This window comes from Elephantulus edwardii, unplaced genomic scaffold, assembly GCF_000299155.1.
Source record: "Elephantulus edwardii isolate Elephantulus edwardi_28Jun2011 unplaced genomic scaffold, EleEdw1.0 scaffold00025, whole genome shotgun sequence".
In the NCBI taxonomy this organism is placed as follows: Eukaryota; Metazoa; Chordata; class Mammalia; order Macroscelidea; family Macroscelididae; genus Elephantulus; species Elephantulus edwardii.
This window is the reverse complement of record NW_006399775.1, coordinates 17,033,130-17,054,219: the sequence shown is the minus strand read 5'-3', so window position 1 is coordinate 17,054,219 and position 21,090 is coordinate 17,033,130. Positions and strand designations below refer to the sequence as shown.

At 38.3% G+C, this 21,090-nt stretch overlaps 2 protein-coding genes across 6 annotated transcripts in view; both read left to right on the top strand.

Annotated features, from left to right (window-relative positions):
- PAK1 (p21 protein (Cdc42/Rac)-activated kinase 1) overlaps window positions 1–21,090 on the top strand; it is a 76,816-nt gene that overhangs the window by 50,207 nt on the left and 5,519 nt on the right. For all 3 annotated transcript variants that reach the window (XM_006882880.1, XM_006882881.1, XM_006882882.1), the window contains 6 exons: window positions 1,812–1,875; window positions 5,756–5,804; window positions 8,118–8,230; window positions 10,911–11,028; window positions 15,803–15,902; window positions 16,582–16,778. In XM_006882880.1, the coding sequence (XP_006882942.1) occupies window positions 1,812–1,875; window positions 5,756–5,804; window positions 8,118–8,230; window positions 10,911–11,028; window positions 15,803–15,902; window positions 16,582–16,778 (641 nt within the window). The remainder of the gene's footprint in view (window positions 1–1,811; window positions 1,876–5,755; window positions 5,805–8,117; window positions 8,231–10,910; window positions 11,029–15,802; window positions 15,903–16,581; window positions 16,779–21,090) is intronic.
- On the top strand, window positions 19,591–20,145 carry LOC102858415 (ras-related protein Rap-1b-like). 3 transcript variants are annotated; one of them, XM_006882878.1, is made up of 2 exons: window positions 19,591–19,646; window positions 19,773–20,145. In XM_006882878.1, exons 1-2 carry the CDS (start codon window positions 19,591–19,593, stop codon window positions 20,143–20,145), a joined length of 429 nt encoding a protein of 142 aa, XP_006882940.1. The 3 variants fall into 3 exon arrangements, with proteins under 3 accessions (XP_006882940.1, XP_006882941.1, XP_006882939.1); XM_006882879.1 differs by having other exon boundaries at window positions 19,591–19,772; window positions 19,914–20,145; XM_006882877.1 differs by having other exon boundaries at window positions 19,591–20,145.

Sequence of the window (21,090 nt, the reverse complement as noted above, 5' to 3'; positions counted from 1 at the left end):
TAAATATTCAATGACAAGCAAGGTACGTTCTTGATTTTTCTTGGGGAAGGGGATTGTTTATTCCATCCAATTCCCATATTATTCAGATGAAGATAGGCTTTTTTTAAAATACATTTAAGTTATTTGAGGTTAAGAGATACTGAATATCCTGCCCCAAATGACAAAGCCAGTAAATTGATGAGGCTCAGGTGAGTTGACAAGAATGTGTTCCTATAATTAGAACATGCTGTCTCTTGCTGTCAGGTGGAAATTTCCATGCTGTCTTATCAGGTGAAAACTACATTTTACTCTTTTGTGTAGCCAGAAATGGGGTATTACTAGGGTAGTTTGTTCCTGTGTTTTAGTAAACAATAGAAGAATTCAGAGAAGGACAACAAGCTGAGTTTCATCTGTGACCTTGGAAAAAATTCTTTCAAAAGGACTCTAATTTATTCTTTCTGTTTACCAACTTCTAAGGAATAGGGAGCCCTGGTGGCCTAGTGGTAAGGAACTGTGCTGCAATCTCAAACGAATGCAGTTTGAATCTGTCAGCTGCTCTGTGGGAGAAGGATGGGCAATCTCTTCCCATGTTATTAATTGCCTCTGGAAACCCACCAGAGAGAGGGTCAGCTGTAGGTTGATTCCTACTTAAAAGCACACAACAACAAGGAGAATTTAGAGTGACTGATTGGGCCAAGTCATCAAACTGACATTGCTTTCTAAAATTGAAGTTTCTGGTTCTTTCGTTTTGTAGTTCTCAATGTATTTCTGAGAATTTGTGTGATTTTTGTTTTCTACTTATCACTTTCAGAAAACTCCCAGGGCTGTTGTGAAATGATAATGTGTAAAAAAAGTAAAAAGGACACCCTTTTGGCCATTTACTTAGCTCTTTTTGACCTGTATAATCTCTTTCTGGGACCAGATTCTCCCTCTCTCTCCTCCCCCCCTTCCATACACAGTGAGACTTAGAGCACAGAATTATAGAAAGCAGAGTGGTCTCAGAGTTTGTAGGCTCACATTGCCACTGATTTGTGTTTTGCACAATTTCCTACTTTCTCTGAGCTTCTTTCTTTACCATATTGTAAACAGGGATGCTAATACCTGCCTCATTTGTAAGTTAAATAAGATCATGTAAAAGAAGGTCTAAGTCCTAGTAGTTGATATTAGTACAGAATCGATAGGATTGGGAGACTAGAACCAAATTTCTAGGCTCAGCCTTTGGAGAAGTAGTTTTCCTCCTGTGGGCCTTAGTTTTTTCCTCCCTCATACAATGCCTCGGTGTCTTTTTGCTTAAACTATTGGCTACCAGAAACAGTTTCTCTTATTTCTCTCCCTGGCCAACTTCTGTTAACCTCTAAAAATCAATCAAGATACCACTTCCTTCCTAAAGCCTTATCAGACTATATTTTGTGTCCTTTTTCTGTATCCTTTCAAATCTGTCCCCACAATTACAATTTTTGTGGAGTTCTGTGCTTGTCTTCTACCTCATGAGATGAAGCTTCCTGAGAACATGCCCTGTCTTAACTGTATTTCCTCTGGCTTGTCTTTCCTGGTAACATATCAAAATAATAAATGTTTACTGAATTAATTAAAAAGATAAAGGAATTTTTTTAAGCATTTAGAAAGAGGATAGATAAATATGAACAAAAAGCAGTCAGGGACATAAAACTTTTGGTTGTGTTTTATGGAGAAAAAAGGATAACCTTCATGTGGTTTTGTGGGAGTTTAGAGGTAGCTTTTTAATACCTAATGACTCTGTGGTGGGGAGCATAGGTCTTACTTTTTGTCTCATTTGGGCAAAAAATGACTCATGGTTTCTGTTTGTTCCAAAGGGAGCATAGTGAGTGTGGGAGATCCTAAGAAGAAATATACACGGTTTGAGAAGATCGGACAAGGGTGAGCAGGAGGCTTTTCTTGCCCTGAAAAAATAATGTAAAATTTTTGTCTTCTAGAATTTATAGGTTTCACTGTAATTTTGTCTCTGTTAAAGCTTGTTTTTCTTTCTGCATCTCACTCTTGACTATCTAGAGGTGTTATGTTGGGCTGTTTAGGCTTTGGCAGAATTATGCTTAATATGAGAGATGTGCCATTAGCTGACCATGTTGCTAAAAATATCCTTGTAGTGAGAGCAGGAGAACCATTTATTAACACAAAGCCAGTTTCCCAGATTACAGCTCTGCTTTTCTAGATTAACCTTATTTGCCTTAGTGCTGATGCCTAACAGGACTCCTATGAAATGAGAGACCCAGAACAGCAGATTGTTCTGCTAGGAAAGCAGGACCTGTTTTTTCTAAATATATGCCCAATTTCATGTGTTCTGGGCTCTGGTTCCTTCTCTGCACCTTGTATGCTGTGATTAATTTACTGAACCGAGCAAATTCAATGGAATTATTTTTTGTATCATAGTTACTATGAATACAACTAGGAATCAGACACAATCTCTGCCCTCCGAGTCTTACAGGAGATAGGCAGCAGAATTAAATTATGCTGTTATAAATCTTAAATACTATTTAACAAGTCAAAGGGAGAGACAGAGGAGTAGATTGAGGGCCTTTTGCCTCCAAAAATTATATGCTGCTTTTTGTATAGACATAGGAGCCCTGGTGGCCTAGTGGTAAGAAGCTGCGCTGCACCATCAAAGGCATGAAGTTCAAATCCAGCAGGTGCTCCACAGGAGAAGAATGGGAAGTCTCCTCCCAAACAGCTTACTATTTCGGAAAGCTCTGGAGGGTCGCTATGGATTAGTTCTGACTTGATGACACACAACAACATGAGGTCTATAAACTGGCAACATCCCCAAATTATTTCACATAAAAGAAGCCAGACCCCCCTAAAAAAAAAAGATTCTATTTCTATAAAAACTCAAGAATAGGCAAAACTGATAATGCTAATAAATGTCAGAATAGTAAGAAGCTTTTCATGGGAGATATTGATAGGGAAAGGACATAAGGAAACCTTTTTGAGGTGATGCAAATATTCTTTATGTTGATCTTGATGATAAATTTATGGATGTGTTCATATGTGAAAAATCATTAAGTTGTACAAGTAAGATTTATGTCTTTACTTTAGATAAGTAAGAACTTTGTACAGACTTTCTGAAAAAGTTAAAACCTTAAAATAAGCATACAAACAACAATAGTAGGAATTCCTATATTCCTATAGTAGGAATTCCTAGATGGTGCAAACAGTTAACATGCTTAGCTATTAACTTAAGGATTGGAGGTTTGAATCCTCCCAGAAGCACCTTGGAAGAAAGGCCTCATGATCTGCCACTGGAAAAAAATCAGACATTGAAAACCTTGTGGAGAAGTTCTACTCTAACACTGACACGCATGACATCACCATGAGTTGGGTTGATTCCACAATTATTGTCTTTAAAACTGGTAGCAAAAAAAAACAAAAAACAAACCCAACTGGTAGTGTCTAGTGTGGTCCCTCAGTGTTATTTGAAAGAGAGTATTGTTGCTAATGAGGTCTGGTTTCAGTTTTCCTTTTTATGTATTTAAGGACTTATGAAAATGAGATAAGGAGTATGGCATAATATAGTGGTGTCAGCATTTGTATAGCATTTCAGAATTTATATCTGTTATTTGCATCTACCGTTTAATCCTCAAAACAACTCGGGACTTGAGTGGATCTCATCCCCTCCCCCCACCCCCAGTTCAGTTCTTTTCCAGCTAGACATGCTTTTGTGAGTCTGAACTGGTATGCTGTAGTTAACACCTTGAGCAGAAGTTATTTTGCTTGCTTGAGAGAAATGTGGAATGGCATTTCCTTTAGCAGTCACATTGAGATATTAAAAATACAGTGGAAAGACACACAGGTCTGGGCAAGTCAAAAAGAGACAAGCATATAGACCGAGGACCTTTTATTTCCAAAACTTATGTGCTACTTCTTATATATATACAAAATGTACTTTACTTACTTAACATGACAGATCTGCTAATGGTAAAGAAGAAATGAAGTACTTATTAAGCACCTATGCTAATATTTTAATATTCTATTATTCTAAAAATATAAATGCCACACAGATATGATGAATTGGCAGTATCATAATTTTTGCTTATTCCCCCCCCCCATTTTATGACCCTTGTTTTCATCTTCTTTTTAAGACCCAGAACTCCTGTTTAAGCATATAGCTATTTGAGGTAGAAATGAGTACTAACTTCTGGCCCTAGATAGATTTCTAGACCTTTGTGCACATGGAGACATACACAGTCTCAAAATGTCTGATCTCTTGAGGCCTGAGTGTGTTCGTCCTTTAACAATGATGCATCTGGTAGGGGGTGGCAGGGACAGGAAAATAGGGATCAATTTTATAAGAGAGGTAGCTAGAAACAAGATAAGCCTGTCACTCACGTACTGGTTTCAAGTCAGAACACACTCATAGCTGACTAGATCATGAGTAGAGAAATAACTGTCAATGCAGATAATCTGGTCTTTTCTTTGATAGCCATACCATTTTTCACAGTCTCCTGGCATTTAGCAGAAATCCCAATACAGTAGTTATATTTGGGGTATTTTTACATAATCTCTAGGTACAAGGCTTACTTCCAAGTGACCTTCCCCCCGGAATTGACCCAGCTTCCCCAGGCAGGATTATTGAAGGGCTTGCCTAAAATACATTCTTGAAATGAATCAGAATTTTAAATTTCTTCAAATTACATAATATGTACTGGTATACCATATGGCATATATAGCGGGAAATATGTGCTTTCACCCTCCCATCACCTGCCTGCAAATACAAAGGAATTATAAAATACAGATTTCATTCTTTTTAATGGCATGATCCCTTTCCTAGCACTATTGCTGATGATTTCTTGTTCTTTCATGTATATGTCTGTGTTTATGTACTTATGTATGTAAAGTGAGGTGATTCTGGGAGCATGTATTTGAAAAACACATTTTATATTCTTTTCTGTTTTAAAAAGGCAAAATAACTTACAAATATAAATTACACAAAATAAAATTCTAAAATCCTAGTCGTAGGTGGAACCTATAAAGTCAGAGCAGAGGAGATTGTTTTATAGTATTCAGTGTAGCTTTTCCAGATTTTATAATTTTTAAATATTTATATTCTTAATGTTACTTTAATGACTACTAGTATACATAAATAACTCAGTTCATTTAAAACAACTCTGATAACCTGTGCTTACATTAACAAATAGAACATTACTAACATTACTGGTACCCCTGACGTTTATATCCTATTTTTTATAAACGTACCTACTCCCTTCCTCCTCGTCTTACTCAAAAATTTCTCCCCGGGCCCCTTACTCTTCATGTACCCATCAGTTGAGGATCACAGATCTGATTTTATCCCTGTGTAACAGGTGAAGTGTTTGAGTCCAGAAGAAATGAAAGCAGTTTGCCAAGGTTATCGGAGGAGAGAAGAGTAAGCATGAAAAGGAAGCAGAGTGAACACCTCTCATGTTTTAGATACTTGGCTAAATGCTTTACATAAATGGTTTTATTTTAATTCTCTGTATATAATCTTTACTCTGGAAATGAGGAAAGTGAGGCTCAAATGATAATACACAACTAATACATGCTCGGTAGGAGATTTGGATTGGAAGCAGATCTGTTAGCCGCTATTGCCTGTGTTCTCCTAGGATCATGTATTACTCTCAAAGATGAGAGTGGAACACAGAAAAAAGGGTTGTTATTGTTAGTTATTATTGTTATTATTATTAGCTGTTAGCATTTTAAACAAATGTCACTTCATTGAACAACTGGATTTAATTTTTGTTGTGTTTTTCCCTTGCCTGTTGTTCAGGGCTTCAGGGACTGTGTACACTGCAATGGATGTAGCCACAGGACAGGAGGTGAGTACACACCATTGGTTTTTTAGTTTTACTGTTTTATTTTTGCTTAATTTTTAGCATTTCTTAGCTTGCTAGGACATTTCTCCCAGTTTCTTACTACAGCAGACAAAAACTAATGTGATATGATTTAAACCACAGCAGAGCAGAGGTTAGGAGCTAGGGAGGCCCCTCTTGCTATTGTTTCTGACCTCCAGAGCCTGGTAGTACTTGATAGGAGACTTGTGGTTCCTAGAAGCCCTGGAAGTTGGAATCTTGACTTTACTCTGTGCTTCCATAGTGGTTACCAAAAAACTGTGAATGAAAGTGAACCCATTAGAGTAGCTAATGCAGTGTGGTCAGGAAAGCCTCGTTTCCTGCCCCAGGGAGTATAAATCGTCAGGAAAGCTAATAAGATGCTCAGTGTTTGTGAGTGAGTGCTTATCCCACTGGGAGAAGAGTTATCACATATAGGAAGGCCAGCATGTTAGTGCTGAGAATTCTCACAATTAAAGATCCAACAATTGTTTTCAAGCCACTTTTTCTAGAGAATATTACAGAGAAATAGTATAGGCTTCCAGACATAGAGACCTATGGGACCACTTTTTTCTGTAGCAATTTATTTAAAAGCCTCAGTTTCTTATCTCTACCTAAAAATGCATATAATGATTTCTGCTTTGCTTTGTGGAATTGTTATTAGGTTTTACTGAGATAATAGAAGTACATCTAGCACAGTGCCTGGCAGAGAGTGGGATGATTTTTGCTGTCATTACTATCACTGCTGCTGTCCTTCTTGCTGCTTTGTCAGGCCCTGTCCTTGTTACCAGGAGATATGGAGCTTTCAGAATAACTCTCAAGCATGTGTGTGTGTATGTGTGTGCATAGCACATGCCTGTATACCCACATCTAATCTTCATACAAGTAGCATTAGATGAGGTAAATATGATCTTACGGGGTTTTAGAGACATTAAAAGGCATATCTTACAAGGAGAATGAGGTGACTTGTTTTGGTTTTTTAGGATTTTGGTTTGTTTTCCGGGGTTTTGGCTGATAGCTTTTGAACATGTAGAGGTGGCATGAGATATTCCTCTAAGAGAGAAGATCTGGCATGAAGTTGGGGAAACTGAGTTGGAGGGGGATCAGTGAATGTCTGCAGGAATACAGTGGGAAGTAAAGTCGCAGACCAGGGTCATGTTGTGAGGATTTGAAATGTTAGGTGTGGAGCATTTATACACAGGCAGAGCCATTTATGTTTTTTAGCAGGAGAGAGAGTGATTAAATATTTGTGGTGAGGAGGATTAGTCTGGCTTCATGTGAAGAATAAATGAGAAAGTGGCATTACTTTTGAGAAATCCAGTCCTGACTTGCCATTTAATATCTCTGTGCGAGCATCACGTCTTCTCAGAATTTTCTCATCTGTCAAAGGCACTAAACAGTAGTGCTTAAATTTATTTTTTTTCTTATTATGTAACCAATTTGAAACATAGAGAAATGGATACAAAAGTGCCTTAGAAATTTATTATAAGGGGAGCTCTGAGGCCTAGTGGCAAGAAGCTGCACTGCAGTCCCAGAAGCGCACGGTTCAAATCCACCAAGATGCTGTGCTGGAGAAGGAAGGGCAATCTCCTCCTGTACCAGTCAGATCTGATTTGGTGGTAGTCACACACACACACAAATAATAAAATAAAATTAAAAAAAAATTTCTTATAAATATCGATTACTTGTATGGAAATTTGTTTTATTACTACAGACAAAGGAAATAAGATCTATCAAGATACTCATATATACATATTAGAGATCCCTGCCACCTGCTGGACATCTGATTGGACATTCCCCCCCCTTGAGGTAGCTTGGTCAATTCTCATTTTATCTTTATACAAAAAGTTAAAAAAATGAATCCTTATCTTTTGGAAACCTGACCTATTTTTATATTAGCTTCCATTTTAATATCTCTTTTTGTATTATGATATTTTTTAAAGCATTGTTCTGCATCAGGTTCATTTCAGTTTGATCTCAAATTTTGATGTACACCAGAATTTTTTTTTTTTTTATGTACACCAGAATTGCCTGGAGTACTTGTTAAAACACAGATTTGTGATTCAGTAGGTCTGAGATGGGGCCTGCAAATTTTCATTTTCAACATATTCCCACATATTCCCAAAGTAGTGTTGATCTGATTTTGAGGAGCACTGGGCTGCATAAATTGTGAACACCTTAGGGAATGACTCGGCCTCCACCTAACTCAAGTTTGTCTTCCCAATGCTTAAAGTGTATTAGTTAGTAGTGCTCAGTACATGTTGAATGACTGGTGGCATGCTGTCTATACTCTGATTTCAGGTGGCCATTAAGCAGATGAATCTTCAACAGCAGCCAAAGAAAGAGCTGATTATTAATGAGATCCTGGTCATGAGGGAAAACAAGAACCCAAATATTGTGAACTACTTGGACAGGTATGGAGTACATGGAGTGTAAAGATGGCAAAGCTAGAAGAGAGAGCACTTAGAAGTGCCTCTGTTTTAAATCTTCTGTGATTCTGAGATCTCTGCTTCCTGCTGGCTGCATCTGATTGCTCAAAAATCCTTCTGGGTGAGTCAAGCTTACCACCCAGTAATTTCTCACTGCTGATCCTAGTACTGTTTGGCTTTTTTTCTGCATCAGAGAAACTTTTCAGTCCACTTGCCTAAGTCTGAAATCTAGATCCTCAAATTGTTCTTCACTCTAGATCTTTATTTATTATTTTCACCCTTCTCAACAATTCCTAGTTTGTTTGTATTCTTTTATGATACTCAGTACTAGATCACATCATCTGAACTTTGACCAGTATGGCCAGTAGCCTATATTATAAATTTAACACAAATTGATGGTTTCATTGTGTATTAATTTGGGTAATTTTTTTGTTCCATTATTGTTGCCTAACAGGTTTGTGGTTAACTAAAATCTGTGATAAATTTTTTAACAAGTTTGTCTTTAATAAGAACTATGGAACTTTTAAATTATCTTCATTAAACCTCTTGTTTATTATTTCAGCCTAACCCAGAATTTTCTTGTTCAACATAATTATACCAATTTCAGTTAATGTTTGTATTGTGTTTTACTGTATATCCAAAAATTTTATGATTTATCATTAACCAGTGGAGTTAATTACCCATATTGTATAGAGAGGAAGTCAGGGTTTTGAGCTTATTTCTCTCACCAAAAATCTGTGCCTTCTATATTGTACAATGTTCTTTTTGCCAATCCCCAGGGGAAAAAAAAAACAATTCAAGCTTCTTGCATAGATTTCAGAACCATCACAAATTGGTGTATAGGACCAAATCCTTTTTCATTTGTACTGAACTACAAATTACCTCTACCTCTAAATTTTTGTAATATATCTTAAGTATGTTTTCTTGTTCTGCACTTAAAACATTGATACGCCTCAGTTTCTTTAAGAAGGGAGGTTTTGATATTTCCACTACAAAGTATTGATAGCTACTGAAGACAAAACTTTCTCCTTTTTGGAAATGGTTGTTATCTCTTTAATATGAGTTCTGATTAGCTCTGAAGAATCCTTTTAAACTTATTTATCCCCTACTCATCTCTTTGAAGAATTTTTTTATACAGATAATATAATTTAGATACATTGTTCATAGCTAACATTGAGGAGAATGGGAATCACAGAACACTTAATTATGCTCATATAAAGCCTAGACGTTGACCAAAAAGCTGTTTTCCAGATACAGCAAGGGAACAAGGTATGGTTTAAAATCAGGCAAAGTATGTGTCAGGGTTGTATCCTTTCTCCATATCTATTCACTCTATACACTGAGCAAATCATTTGAGAAACTGGACTTTATGAAGAATGTGGCATCAGGATCAGAGGAAAACTCATCAACAACTTGCATTATGCATATGACTTAACTTTGCCAAAACTGAGGAGGATTTTAAACGCTTGCTTACCTACATCAAGGACGACAGCCTTCAATATGGATTGCATCTCAGTATTAAGAAAACAAAATTCCTTACCAAGCCAATAGGCAGCATCATGATAGATGGAGAAGATTGAGATTGTTAATGATTTCAGCTTCTACGATCAACACCCTCGGCACCAGAATTCAGGAAATCAAAAGACGAGTTGCACTGGGAAAATCCGTTGTCAGGGACCTCTTCAGAGGTTAAAGAGCCTCAGTGTCAATCTAAAGACTAAAGTACCCTGCTTCAAATTATGGTCTTCTCAGTTGCTTACTATGCTTCTAGAGCTGGACAGTGACTAAGGATGACAGAAGAAGAATCAGTGCCTTTGAATTGTGATGGAGAAGAATATTGTGCTAGAAGACCATACCATGGACTACAAAGAAAATAAACAGCTCTGCCCTGGAGAGGGTAAAACCTAGATACTCCTTGGAGAAAAGGATTTTGAAACTCCGTCTCACATACTTTGAGAAGGGACCAGTCCTTGGAGAAGGACATCTTGCTTGGAATGGTAGAAGGTCAGCACAAGAAAAGAAGACCCTGGATGAGATTATTGGCACGGTGACTGTGGTAATGGGGTCAGGTGAGGTTAGCTCAGGAAAGGGCCCGGTTCAAAGCCACTGTTCATAGGTTTGTTATGAGTTGTGGTTGATTTGACAGCACATAACAACAACTTCCTCAGATGTCTTTAAAGGTCTGAGAAGCATACCTCCTCACAAGGCAGCCTATTTTCCAATCTTCTTAATTTAAAAAGTCTGTGTTGTGTTGTGATGATCTCTCTCTCTCTCTCTCTCTCCCCCCCACCTTCTTTCTTCTCTTCTTTTTTTCTAATTTTTATTTTATTCATTTTAATGAACATTTACAGAGATTTTGGATTTTCATTCATTCATTGTTGTACTCTTTTCTTTACCCCCCGCCCCCAGTTCACCCTCTCTTTGAAAAGCAAAAGATAAGCTTCTTCTCTTCGTTAGAGTTTTCAAGTTAGTGATTCTGCCCTTCCTCCCCCCAATGAACCTCTTATTGTACTTTTTGCAAAGTTAAAAGAACCCTTGGGCCTTCCAAAACTGAAGGTTCACTCTGTGCATATGCTTAACCTTTGACACCCAAAACGTTGTTTCAAAGTACTCTGATTGTCCCTTCTTATCCTTTGATTGTCCCTTCTCATCTGTATTCCTACAGTTATCTCGTGGGAGATGAACTATGGGTCGTCATGGAATACTTGGCTGGAGGTTCTCTGACAGATGTAGTGACAGAAACCTGCATGGATGAAGGCCAGATTGCAGCTGTGTGTCGTGAGGTAAGGCCCAGGACCAGGCAGCTTTAGCCAGGAGGTGACCTCCTTATTCATGTCATCAGAAGCTCCTGAACCTGATGGGATCTCAGCCTGGATTCTGTGGAGGTGGGAGAAATGAGTGATTCTTCCATCTTCTCTAATTATACCTTTGTTTTATGTTTCACTGTGCTATTTTTCTTTAATGATAACTTTATTCTGATTATAAAATTTATACCCATTGTAGAAAAAGTAGTAAGTACCAAAACCATACTAACCAAACTTGCTGCCAGGTCAGTAGTCACCCACTAGGGGCAGAGAAGAACTGCACTGCTGTTGGAGTTTCCACTTCTTTACATCTTCGTGGAGCTGAATGCCTCATCTTTCTCCCATAGAGAGGCCAGTGGGTTTGAACCACTAAGCATTTGGTTAACAATCTATTGCTTTTACCCACAGTGCCAACAATGGGACATTCTTTTCCAGCACTACGATTCAAGGCATAAATCCTTCTTTAATCTTCCTTAATCATTTTCCAACTTTCACATATAGATGAAGCAATTGAAAAGACCACAGCACTTTAATTTTTTAAGAGACATCCTTGCACTTTAATACTTTAAAGAAGTCTTTGGCAACAAATATGTGTATGCATATATATACATATATACACAATTTATAACACACCACATAAATGCATACATACATGTTTCTAAACATACACACACATATATATGCATATATATCTTGAGTATTTTGTTGTCTTTTAGTGAAAATGTATACCATTAATTATATTCCCATTTAGCAATTTTGGTACAAATTGTTCCGTGGCATTGGTTAAAGCTTCCTAACAATCACTAAATACCTGCATTGTTTCACTGAAAGGAGAGCTCTTCCATTATCCTGTGACATATTCATAGGTTTTTCTGAAGCCTCACAAGAAACACATTTAACATCCATATTTTTAGCAACATTCTATTCCAGTGCCATATATATTTTCTAAGATATTACTTTCCCTAACTTTTCTCATTTTCCTTCTATCATCTTTAGAAACCATCAGCTTGAACTTGCTCATGAGTAATTGATGATCTGTTCCGCTGTCAGTACTTCGCCTGCTTTTGACCCCTGATACTTGAGCTTTTCCAATGATTCTTTCCACAGATGTAGTCAGTTTCATTCCTGTGTGAGGTCCATGTGTATAGTTTCTGCTTATGTTTTTTTAAAAAGGTTATTTGCAGTAATTTTAATGAAATTAGGTATGTGTATATTATATTAAAGGAGCTCTGGTAGTGCCATGGTTAAGTGATTGGATGTTAAAGGTTTGTAGTTTGAACCCTCAAGCCACTCCATGGGGGCAGTCTGTTTTCATAAAAATGTACAGCTTGGGTACATTATGTACAGTTCCACTCTGTCCTGCAAGGTCATTATACATTGGAATTTACTTGATGGCTGTTGTTTTGGTGCATTTAATCAATGTTGGGGGGAAATAAGACCTAATGGCCCAATACTATCTAGATATTACAGTCTTTTTCATATCAACAAGTTGGGGTGTAGAGAGCACGAGTAGGTTAATGAAGTAACATGGGAGTGGGACTTTTAGGAAATCTGCTTTCTTTTCTTTGTCCGCTGCTAATGCAAGGAGCCTTGTGCTTTAGTGGATTCTGTGTTTGACTGCTAACCAGAAGGTCAGTGATTTTAATCTGCTAACTGCTACATGGGGAAAATATGGGACAGCTCTACTCTGATGATTGCTGTGAGGAGTAATCACCTCGAAATCAGTGCTGTTGGTTACCACTAAAGCAATATTTGGTGGAAATTTCTAGGAAGGAAAAAACAAGATATAGGGGCACAGGGCCATGAGCTTCTCTTTGAAAGGGCCAAAGGGAGTGAGAATAACACAGCCCCTCACTGTCCCAGAGCAGAAAGTAGATAAAGAGGCCACAGCCCAGCCCCATGGTGCCTCTAAAGCTACACTGACAGTAAGAGGTTTGTTTATTTGTTGCTGACTCACAGACTCACAGTTATGGTAACAACAGTAGGGTTTATTAGGGAAGGAAGCTGGAGCGTTGCGGAGGCAAAGGTTACCCAAAATAAGTCCAGACTTTAGCCCAGCAGTTCCAAGGCACAGTTCCTTAATAAATCCAGGCTCCAGTTTCAGTTCAGCAGTCAAATCCAAATCATCCAGCAAGACTTTCTTCATAGTAGTTATAACTAAATCATCCATCCAGGTTTGCCTCAGAGCAGTTCTAAGTCAGCTTCTCTTTTAAACATCCAGCAAGAACAGCCAGACCTTTAACTGTGGCCAACCCAAATCAAAAAGCCTCAGGTCACACCTTGCCATAATTTCTCCACAACAACACTGCAGTCTCTCCACCACCAGGGTTTCACTCTCAACAGGATCTTGCGCCTTAAGTCTTGCTGCCCAAAGTGGGAAGCTCTCTTTCTCTTATCCTAGTCCCACAGCTGTTTGGTTATTTGCAAGACTATGCTGATTTTACAAGACCATATGTCTGAATTTAAGATAGCTGGAGACTAGTGGTAGCTAACTGTAATGACTGAAAAAAAGCCAGCTTTTAGGCTAACACCACAGGGGTTTTCTTCTTCTTTTTGCTGCTCCAAGAAGTCGTTTTAGGGGGAGCTCTGGTGGCCTAGTGGCGAGAAGCTGCACTGCAATCCCAGAGATAAATAACGTGGTTCAAATCCACCAGATGCTCTGCCGGAGAAGGAGGGGCAATCTTCTCCTGTATCAGTCAGATCCAATTTGACGGTACATACACATACAGAATAATAAAAATAAAGAAAATTAAGTCGTTTTAGACATTCTTTTCCTAATCACTCTGCCCACATGAGGTTTATTCTAAACTTAGTCACTGATATGTTTTTACAAAATAAGGTAGTATTACAAAATTTTCCTATTGGTTTGCAATTTTACAAAATTTAATTTTATAAAATTAGTAGTATTATAAGGTTGTTGTGTATTATTGAGTTGGAACTGACCCATATCTGACTCTTCAGTGGGTTTTCAGAGGCAGTAAGTACCACAGGAGGAGAATGCCCTTTCTTCTCCCTCAGAACAGCTGGTGGATTTGAACCACATGCTTTAGGGATTGCAGTACAGCTTCTTACCACTAGGCCACCAAAGTTGCTATCTAGATCACTTGGGAGCTCTGATGGCTTTGTGATGATTAACTGCACTGCCAGTGCACAAGTAAATGGTTTGAATCCAACTGCTTTGAGGGAAAAAAATGGACAGTCTCCTGTAAGTGATTTACTGCCTCTGAAAACTTGCTGGAATATTCAGCTATGGGTTGGCTCCAACTCAACAGCACACAACAACATCAAAGTAGTATTATAACCATTTAAATAAAATTTTCCTGTTGCTTTGCATCTTTAGTATTTTTGAGTTAGTAGATGTTAACTAGCCATTGGATTTAGTTGCAAACCTGACATTGTCATCTGGTCACCATCTTTAACAGATGAAGAAATAATAGCTCAAAGTAACTGAACTGTCTTAAATTATATAGTTAATAAGATAGTTATATGGTAGTGATAGATCTAGGGATTTTCATGGTGTGATTCTGTTCTTTTGTTATTTATTCTGCCTGATAAGTATAGGTGGTTTCCAAGGTTGTTTTCTCTCTCTCCTGTTTTTGTCAGTTTTAACCATTCCTATAACTTAAAAGCTGGGCAAGGATGGGCAGTCTCCTGCTGTGCGATTAACTGCCTCTGAAAACCTGCTGGGGGTTCAGCTATGGATCAGTTCTGAATCAATGGTACACTACACAACAGCACAACTTTAAAAATACTACACCCAAATGATTCATAAATATATCTCTCAAGTTCTGATTTCTGTCTGTACTGATGTTTTAGTTACCTACTGGACATTTGCTCTCTGCTTAATTCTGACTCTTAATGACTCACTGTCTTTGGGGATTCTAAAGCTGTAAACCTTTCCTACAGGACATTACCCTTCTTTCTCCTGAAGAATGACTGGTGGATTTGAATTTCCCACTTTTGGCAAGGAGCTTGTTATGTTACATGCTCCTCTACCAAGGCTCCTTTTTTCTATTGGAAGATCTGGTGGCTTAGTGGTAAGGAATTACGCTGCCAACTCAGTACACAACGCAGTTCAAATCCACCAGCTGCTCCATGGGAGAAATATGGGCAATCTCCTTCCATACAATTTACTAACTCTTTTTTTCTGTCTTTATCATTTTTCTATCAGTATGTCAAATTTCAGCATATTTAGAACAGTCTGAAATATCTTCTAACCAAAACAAGATTATCCTTATAACTTAACTGCTTCTAATAATATCGCATCCATATGACTCTTCTTCGTCCTTTTTTCTCCAGCTTTCTGTTACAAAATCATTTCCATTTTCCTTCAGTGATTTTTCTTGGGCCTTTAGCTTGGGTTGGTTGCTTGGTTTGGTTTATCAAGGATCTAATTCTTTTAAACACCAAAATAAATTACTTGAAGGAACTCTTCAAATCCACCAGCTTCTTTGCAGGAGGAAGTCTCCTCCCTTGTAATTATTGCCTCTGAAAACCTGCTGGAGGGTCAGCTCTGAGTCAGTTCTGACTTGACAGTACACAGCAGCAGCAATTTACAAGGAGAAAGATACTATGAGCCATTAAAAGAATGCTTAGACAAGAAGTTCTGACACTAATTTGGGGGAAAGTCACTTAACTCATTAGGGTCCCCCTTTATGTCCCTTAAAATGAGGAGGTTAGAGTAGTTGAATTTATAGAAATCTTTTCTATTATATGTGCTTTCTTTATCCCTCTGCCCATACCACTTCAACAGTGCCTGCAAGCCCTGGAATTTCTGCATTCGAACCAGGTCATCCACAGAGACATCAAGAGTGACAACATCCTGTTGGGAATGGATGGCTCTGTCAAGCTAAGTGAGTAGGGGTCTTCAAAGTAATAATACTTGATTTTCCTTCTGGGTGAGAATCATGTAATTATAACTACAAGGATCATCAATGAGTCCTTATTTCCTGGCATATAAATATATCCTTTTATTCTCCTGTCATAAATTGTAATTTAATTTCTTTTTCAATCATTTTTACTGTCAGCCAAAAATGATGACTAAGGGTACATGCCTCCTGCCATTGAGTTCCCAACCTAGTGTAGAAGACATGGGATTGCTAAGTAGGAAAAAGAGTGTATTGACCTTACCAGCCATAGACGATGAGGAATTAAGCCAGGGACTCATGTCTAGGGAATAAGGCAAGGCTCAAGTTAGCAAATATTCAGATATGGGAATGATTTTCAAGAAAAAAACAGAATTGGACCAAGCAACCAAAGCCAATGGGAGACTTAGACTTTGGTGCCTCTCATTTGAACAGGTGGGTGAACAGAGCTATTGTTTCCTATATTCTTCCAGCTACTCTTCAGGCTTGAACAAGAAACAGTCTAGGAGTCTGAACTGTAGATGAAAGTTAGGTGACTCCAGCTTTGAAGAGACCAGGGATTGCAGTTGCCCAGGGCCAGAGATTGACACTTCGAGATAGGCATGTGATACTGTCTGAGGATTGTCCTAAATGTACATTCTTCCCTTCTTTTTAACCCCTTCTCTAGCTGATTTTGGATTCTGTGCCCAGATCACTCCAGAGCAGAGCAAACGGAGCACCATGGTGGGTACCCCATACTGGATGGCACCGGAGGTTGTGACAAGAAAAGCCTACGGACCCAAGGTTGACATCTGGTCCCTGGGCATCATGGCCATTGAAATGATAGAAGGAGAGCCCCCATACCTCAATGAAAACCCTCTGAGAGTAAGTGTGATGGATCCCATTTCAAAATAGCTAGCTAGGTGGTTGTTTCTGGTCCCAGGAAATGGCACTTGGGATATGACTCTCTGAGTAAAAATTAGACACAGGATGGGCGGTTTCCTCCAGTGTGATTAACTGCCTCTGAAAACCTGCCGGAGGGTCGGCTACGTGTTGATTCCGACTCAGTGGTACACAACAACAACAACAAAACTGTGGAAAAGCAGAGTAAAGGAGTTAAGATAGTAATGAGAGAAGTGTGCTGTTTTATAAGTAGAGAGAACCTCTCTTGTAGGTTATTTGGAGGAAAGTTCAAAGGAAGTATGGAAGCAAGCAATAAGATTAATCTAAGAAAGGAACTTTCCATATATGATACATACAATGATCTTGATTTGAGAACATGTTCCTTGTGTTCTGGGGGAAAATAAGGAGAATTTAGTATCCCTGAAGTGAGGGAGCAGTCAAGAAGAGTGGTGGACAGCTCTGCGAACTAGCAGGGGGCTGCATCAAGACTTGGGAAGAGATGACTTTTATTCTGCTGGAGAGGGGAAGCCACAGCAGAGTTTTGAGTTGAGAAATAATGTAATCTCTGATTTGTGTTTTTACTAGTCATTAAGACTGTTTTTATGGAAAAATGTTACAATTACTCTGATTGCTTTTCTTTTCTCTTTTCTTCCTAACCTTTTCAGTCCAGGAATCCCTTGTGTCTTATCACTGAGAAGTGATCATCTAACCTTAACTGCTGGGTCATCTCACTTTTGGATAGCTCTCGTTATTGCAGAATGCCTCAGTGTCTTCAACCAAAATCTGTCTTCTGCAGTATCTACTCTTTTGTCCCCAGTTTTATCCTCTGAAGCTACATCCAACACGTCTCTATCTTAGGAAGCTTGCAAAGACATGGAGATGATGATCGATGAGACATGACAGAGAGGCTTTGATTAGGCTCAGAATACATGAGCTTTTGGGAGCAGTATGATGTGAGGTGTATCTCTTTGTTTCTAGGCTTTATCTGTGAAACAGGTTTATAATCCTAACCTGTCTATTACCTAGTTTTTATGGCTATCAAATGAGATACTGCTTGTATGGGTACACTGTAAATTAAAGTAATTGTAAAAGTTTAGTGTTACTGGGTTGTTGTTTTTTTTTTTTTCTCAGGAGTTGCTTCATGTTAGGGGACCAGGAAAGCAACAATAAAATGAGTTGCCGGTTCAGCAACTTTTATATTCCTCTTCTGCCTGAAGGAATTAATTCTTATATGACTAAAGGAATAATTTCCACCAGTAACTGGGCATAGGTTTAACTCATAAGGCTAAATGAATAATAGCCATTTTGTACTTGTAATCAAGAATAATAAATCCTTAACTCTGTAACATATATCATAGTTATTAGAATATTTTGCAAATACTATAATTTTACTTGTACGGACATGGAGATAGTGACTGTATCACCTCCACTTTACAGGAGATTGGAAGTTCATTGTTTGCATATGACCACAAGATACAAAACCAGATCCTAAGGTCATACTTTTTCCACTATACTAAAGCTGTCTCTCTGTAGCCTTTGCATAAAGTTATTTCTATAGAGTATATTTCCTCATAATTTAGAATGTTACAAGTCTAAATTCAGGGTGCTGACTCCATGGGAAATATGCCTTTCCTTTTTAAGCTCCTGGATGATCTTGATTTGGTTTTAGCATTTCTCTTACATTTGTTTCCCTTGATGGCTCATTTAATCTCTTTTTTAAAGCTGCACTACAGTCCCAAAGGCACGTGGTTCAGATCCACCAGTTGCTCTGTCTGTAGGAGAAGAACACTCGCTGGAGGGACAGCTATGGGTGGGTCAGTTCAAATTCAGTGGTACACAACAACAACAATACTTGGGTAGAAAAGAGATTGATCCGATATACATCCTAGTCTTCATCCTGTGCCATTAACATAATATAGAAAACTCATGCCCAAATGGTTTTATAATTTGATAAGCATCAAACACATTGCTATCAAGCTGGAACTGACTCACTGCTGAGCCCCCATCAGATGTTCAGAGGCTGTAAATCGCATGGGACAAGACTGCCCATTTTTCTCCAGTGGAGCAACTGGTGGATTAAAACTGCCAGAGAGGCACCACCTTGGGGAGAGCACGGCAACTCCCCACAGACTTTGCCATCAAAGCTCCCGTTATAGAGAATACAGAGGTTGGGATTTACAACATACATTTTTGGAGGACACAGTTAAATCCCTAACTTTTTATCCTTTGTTGTTATTGTAGATGTTATTGAGTTGGCTGTGACCCACACTAATCCCTTGTACAACAGGACAAAACACTGCTTGATCCTGTCCATCCTCGAAGCCTCTGTTAAACCCACTATCGCAGCTAACATGTCAGTCCACTCTTTGGCCTTTTGAAATTCATCTCTTTCTCACATGCAAAACATATTCACTCTATGACATCACCTAAAAGTCTTAAATCTACTTCACATCAGAAATCTCACCTTCTGAATCATCTAAAGCATACATTGATTGATAAGACGTTAGGTGAATTGTATCTTGGGGCAAAATCTTTTTCATCTTTAAACATGTGAAGTCTAGATTGCAAGTTATCTGCTTTCAAAGTATAACGATGAAACAAGCACAAAGTAGACATTTCCATTAAAAATGGAAAGAGTGGCCCAGAGTCAGACGTGTAACCAGCCGGAGCGGTGGCAGCGGCTGGACCGCCGTGGCGCCGGGAGCAGAGACCGGCAGCGAGCGCGAGGCGTGCGGAGACGCTGGCTGTGGGGACCCGGTGACAGCGTAAGAGGTTTTAACAAGAAGTTTGCACCATGCGTGAATATAAGTTAGTCGTTCTTGGCTCAGGAGGTGTTGGAAAGTCTGCACTGACTGTACAGTTTGTTCAAGGAATTTTTGTTGAAAAATATGATCCTACGATAGAAGATTCTTACAGAAAGCAAGTTGAAGTAGATGCACAACAATGTATGCTTGAAATCTTGGATACTGCAGGAACGGAACAATTTACAGCAATGAGGGATTTGTACATGAAAAATGGGCAAGGATTTGCATTAGTTTATTCCATCATGGCACAGTCCACTTTTAATGATTTGCAAGACTTGAGAGAACAGATTCTTCGAGTTAAGGACACTGATGATGTTCCAATGATTCTGGTTGGTAATAAGTGTGACTTAGAAGATGAAAGAGTTACAGGAAAGGAGCAAGGTCAAAATCTAGCAGGACAGTGGAACAACTGTGCATTCTTAGAATCTTCTGCAAAGTCAAAAATAAATGTTAATGAGATCTTTTATGACCTGGTGCGGCAAATTAACCGAAAAACTCCTGTGCCTGGGAAGGCTCGCAAAAAGTCATCATGTCAGCTGCTTTAATATACTGAATGCATTGTAGCTCTGAGCCAGGTCTGAAGAACTGTTGCCCAATTCAACAGTGCCAGCATTCCAACTTTGTTAAACCTACAACATCTTAAATGGACTTTCCTGTGGTGGTACCCCTTAAGAGGCGGATGAAAGCTACTACATCAGTTTGCACATTCTGATCACTTTCCAGTATCACAAGAGAGATTTTTACTTCTATAATAGTCCTAGAGTATGCATCTGGTAAAACCAGAGGCTACATCCAGTATTACTGCTTAAGAGACATTCTTCAAAAAAAAAAAAAAGAGACATTCTTCATCCACCAATGTTGTACATGTATGAAAATGGTGTACTGTATACTTTAACACGCCCCATCCTTTGTATTGGAGAATACAATAATGTAAATCCTAAAAGCACCACTATTTTAGCATAATAAAAGAAAGTCCAAAGAGCTCCTATATAGACTACTCCAGATAACTTTGCTTCTTTGATACTTGTAGCTTATTGTAATTTTTTTTTAAGAATTCAAGGTCATTATCATTGTATTGTAAAAAAAAATCAGTGCTTTGATTAACACAGCTATATAGTTTTTTTTAATTTTTGGAAAACCTGTGGAGACAGTGATCTTGTCTTTAAAATATGATAGTCCTTTCAGTATAATGTCTTAAAGACGTTGCCTTTAATATCTGTTGGGAAGGAAATGTCCAGACTTTTCAAATCTCTTCTATGTTTCCTTTTTTGTTTACATAGGGAACAATGTTTATAGTTGTGTGTACAGTGGGGGTCTACAACAAGAAGTGTATATTTTCAAACAATTTTTTAATGATTTAACAATTTTTGTAAATCATTTTCAGGCTTCTGCAGCTGTAGATTCTCACTGTGAATCCCTTGCTTGCTCATGCATAAGTGTATTTGCAATACCAAATATACAGGTTTAGTATTTTTGCCTGTTAGTGATTG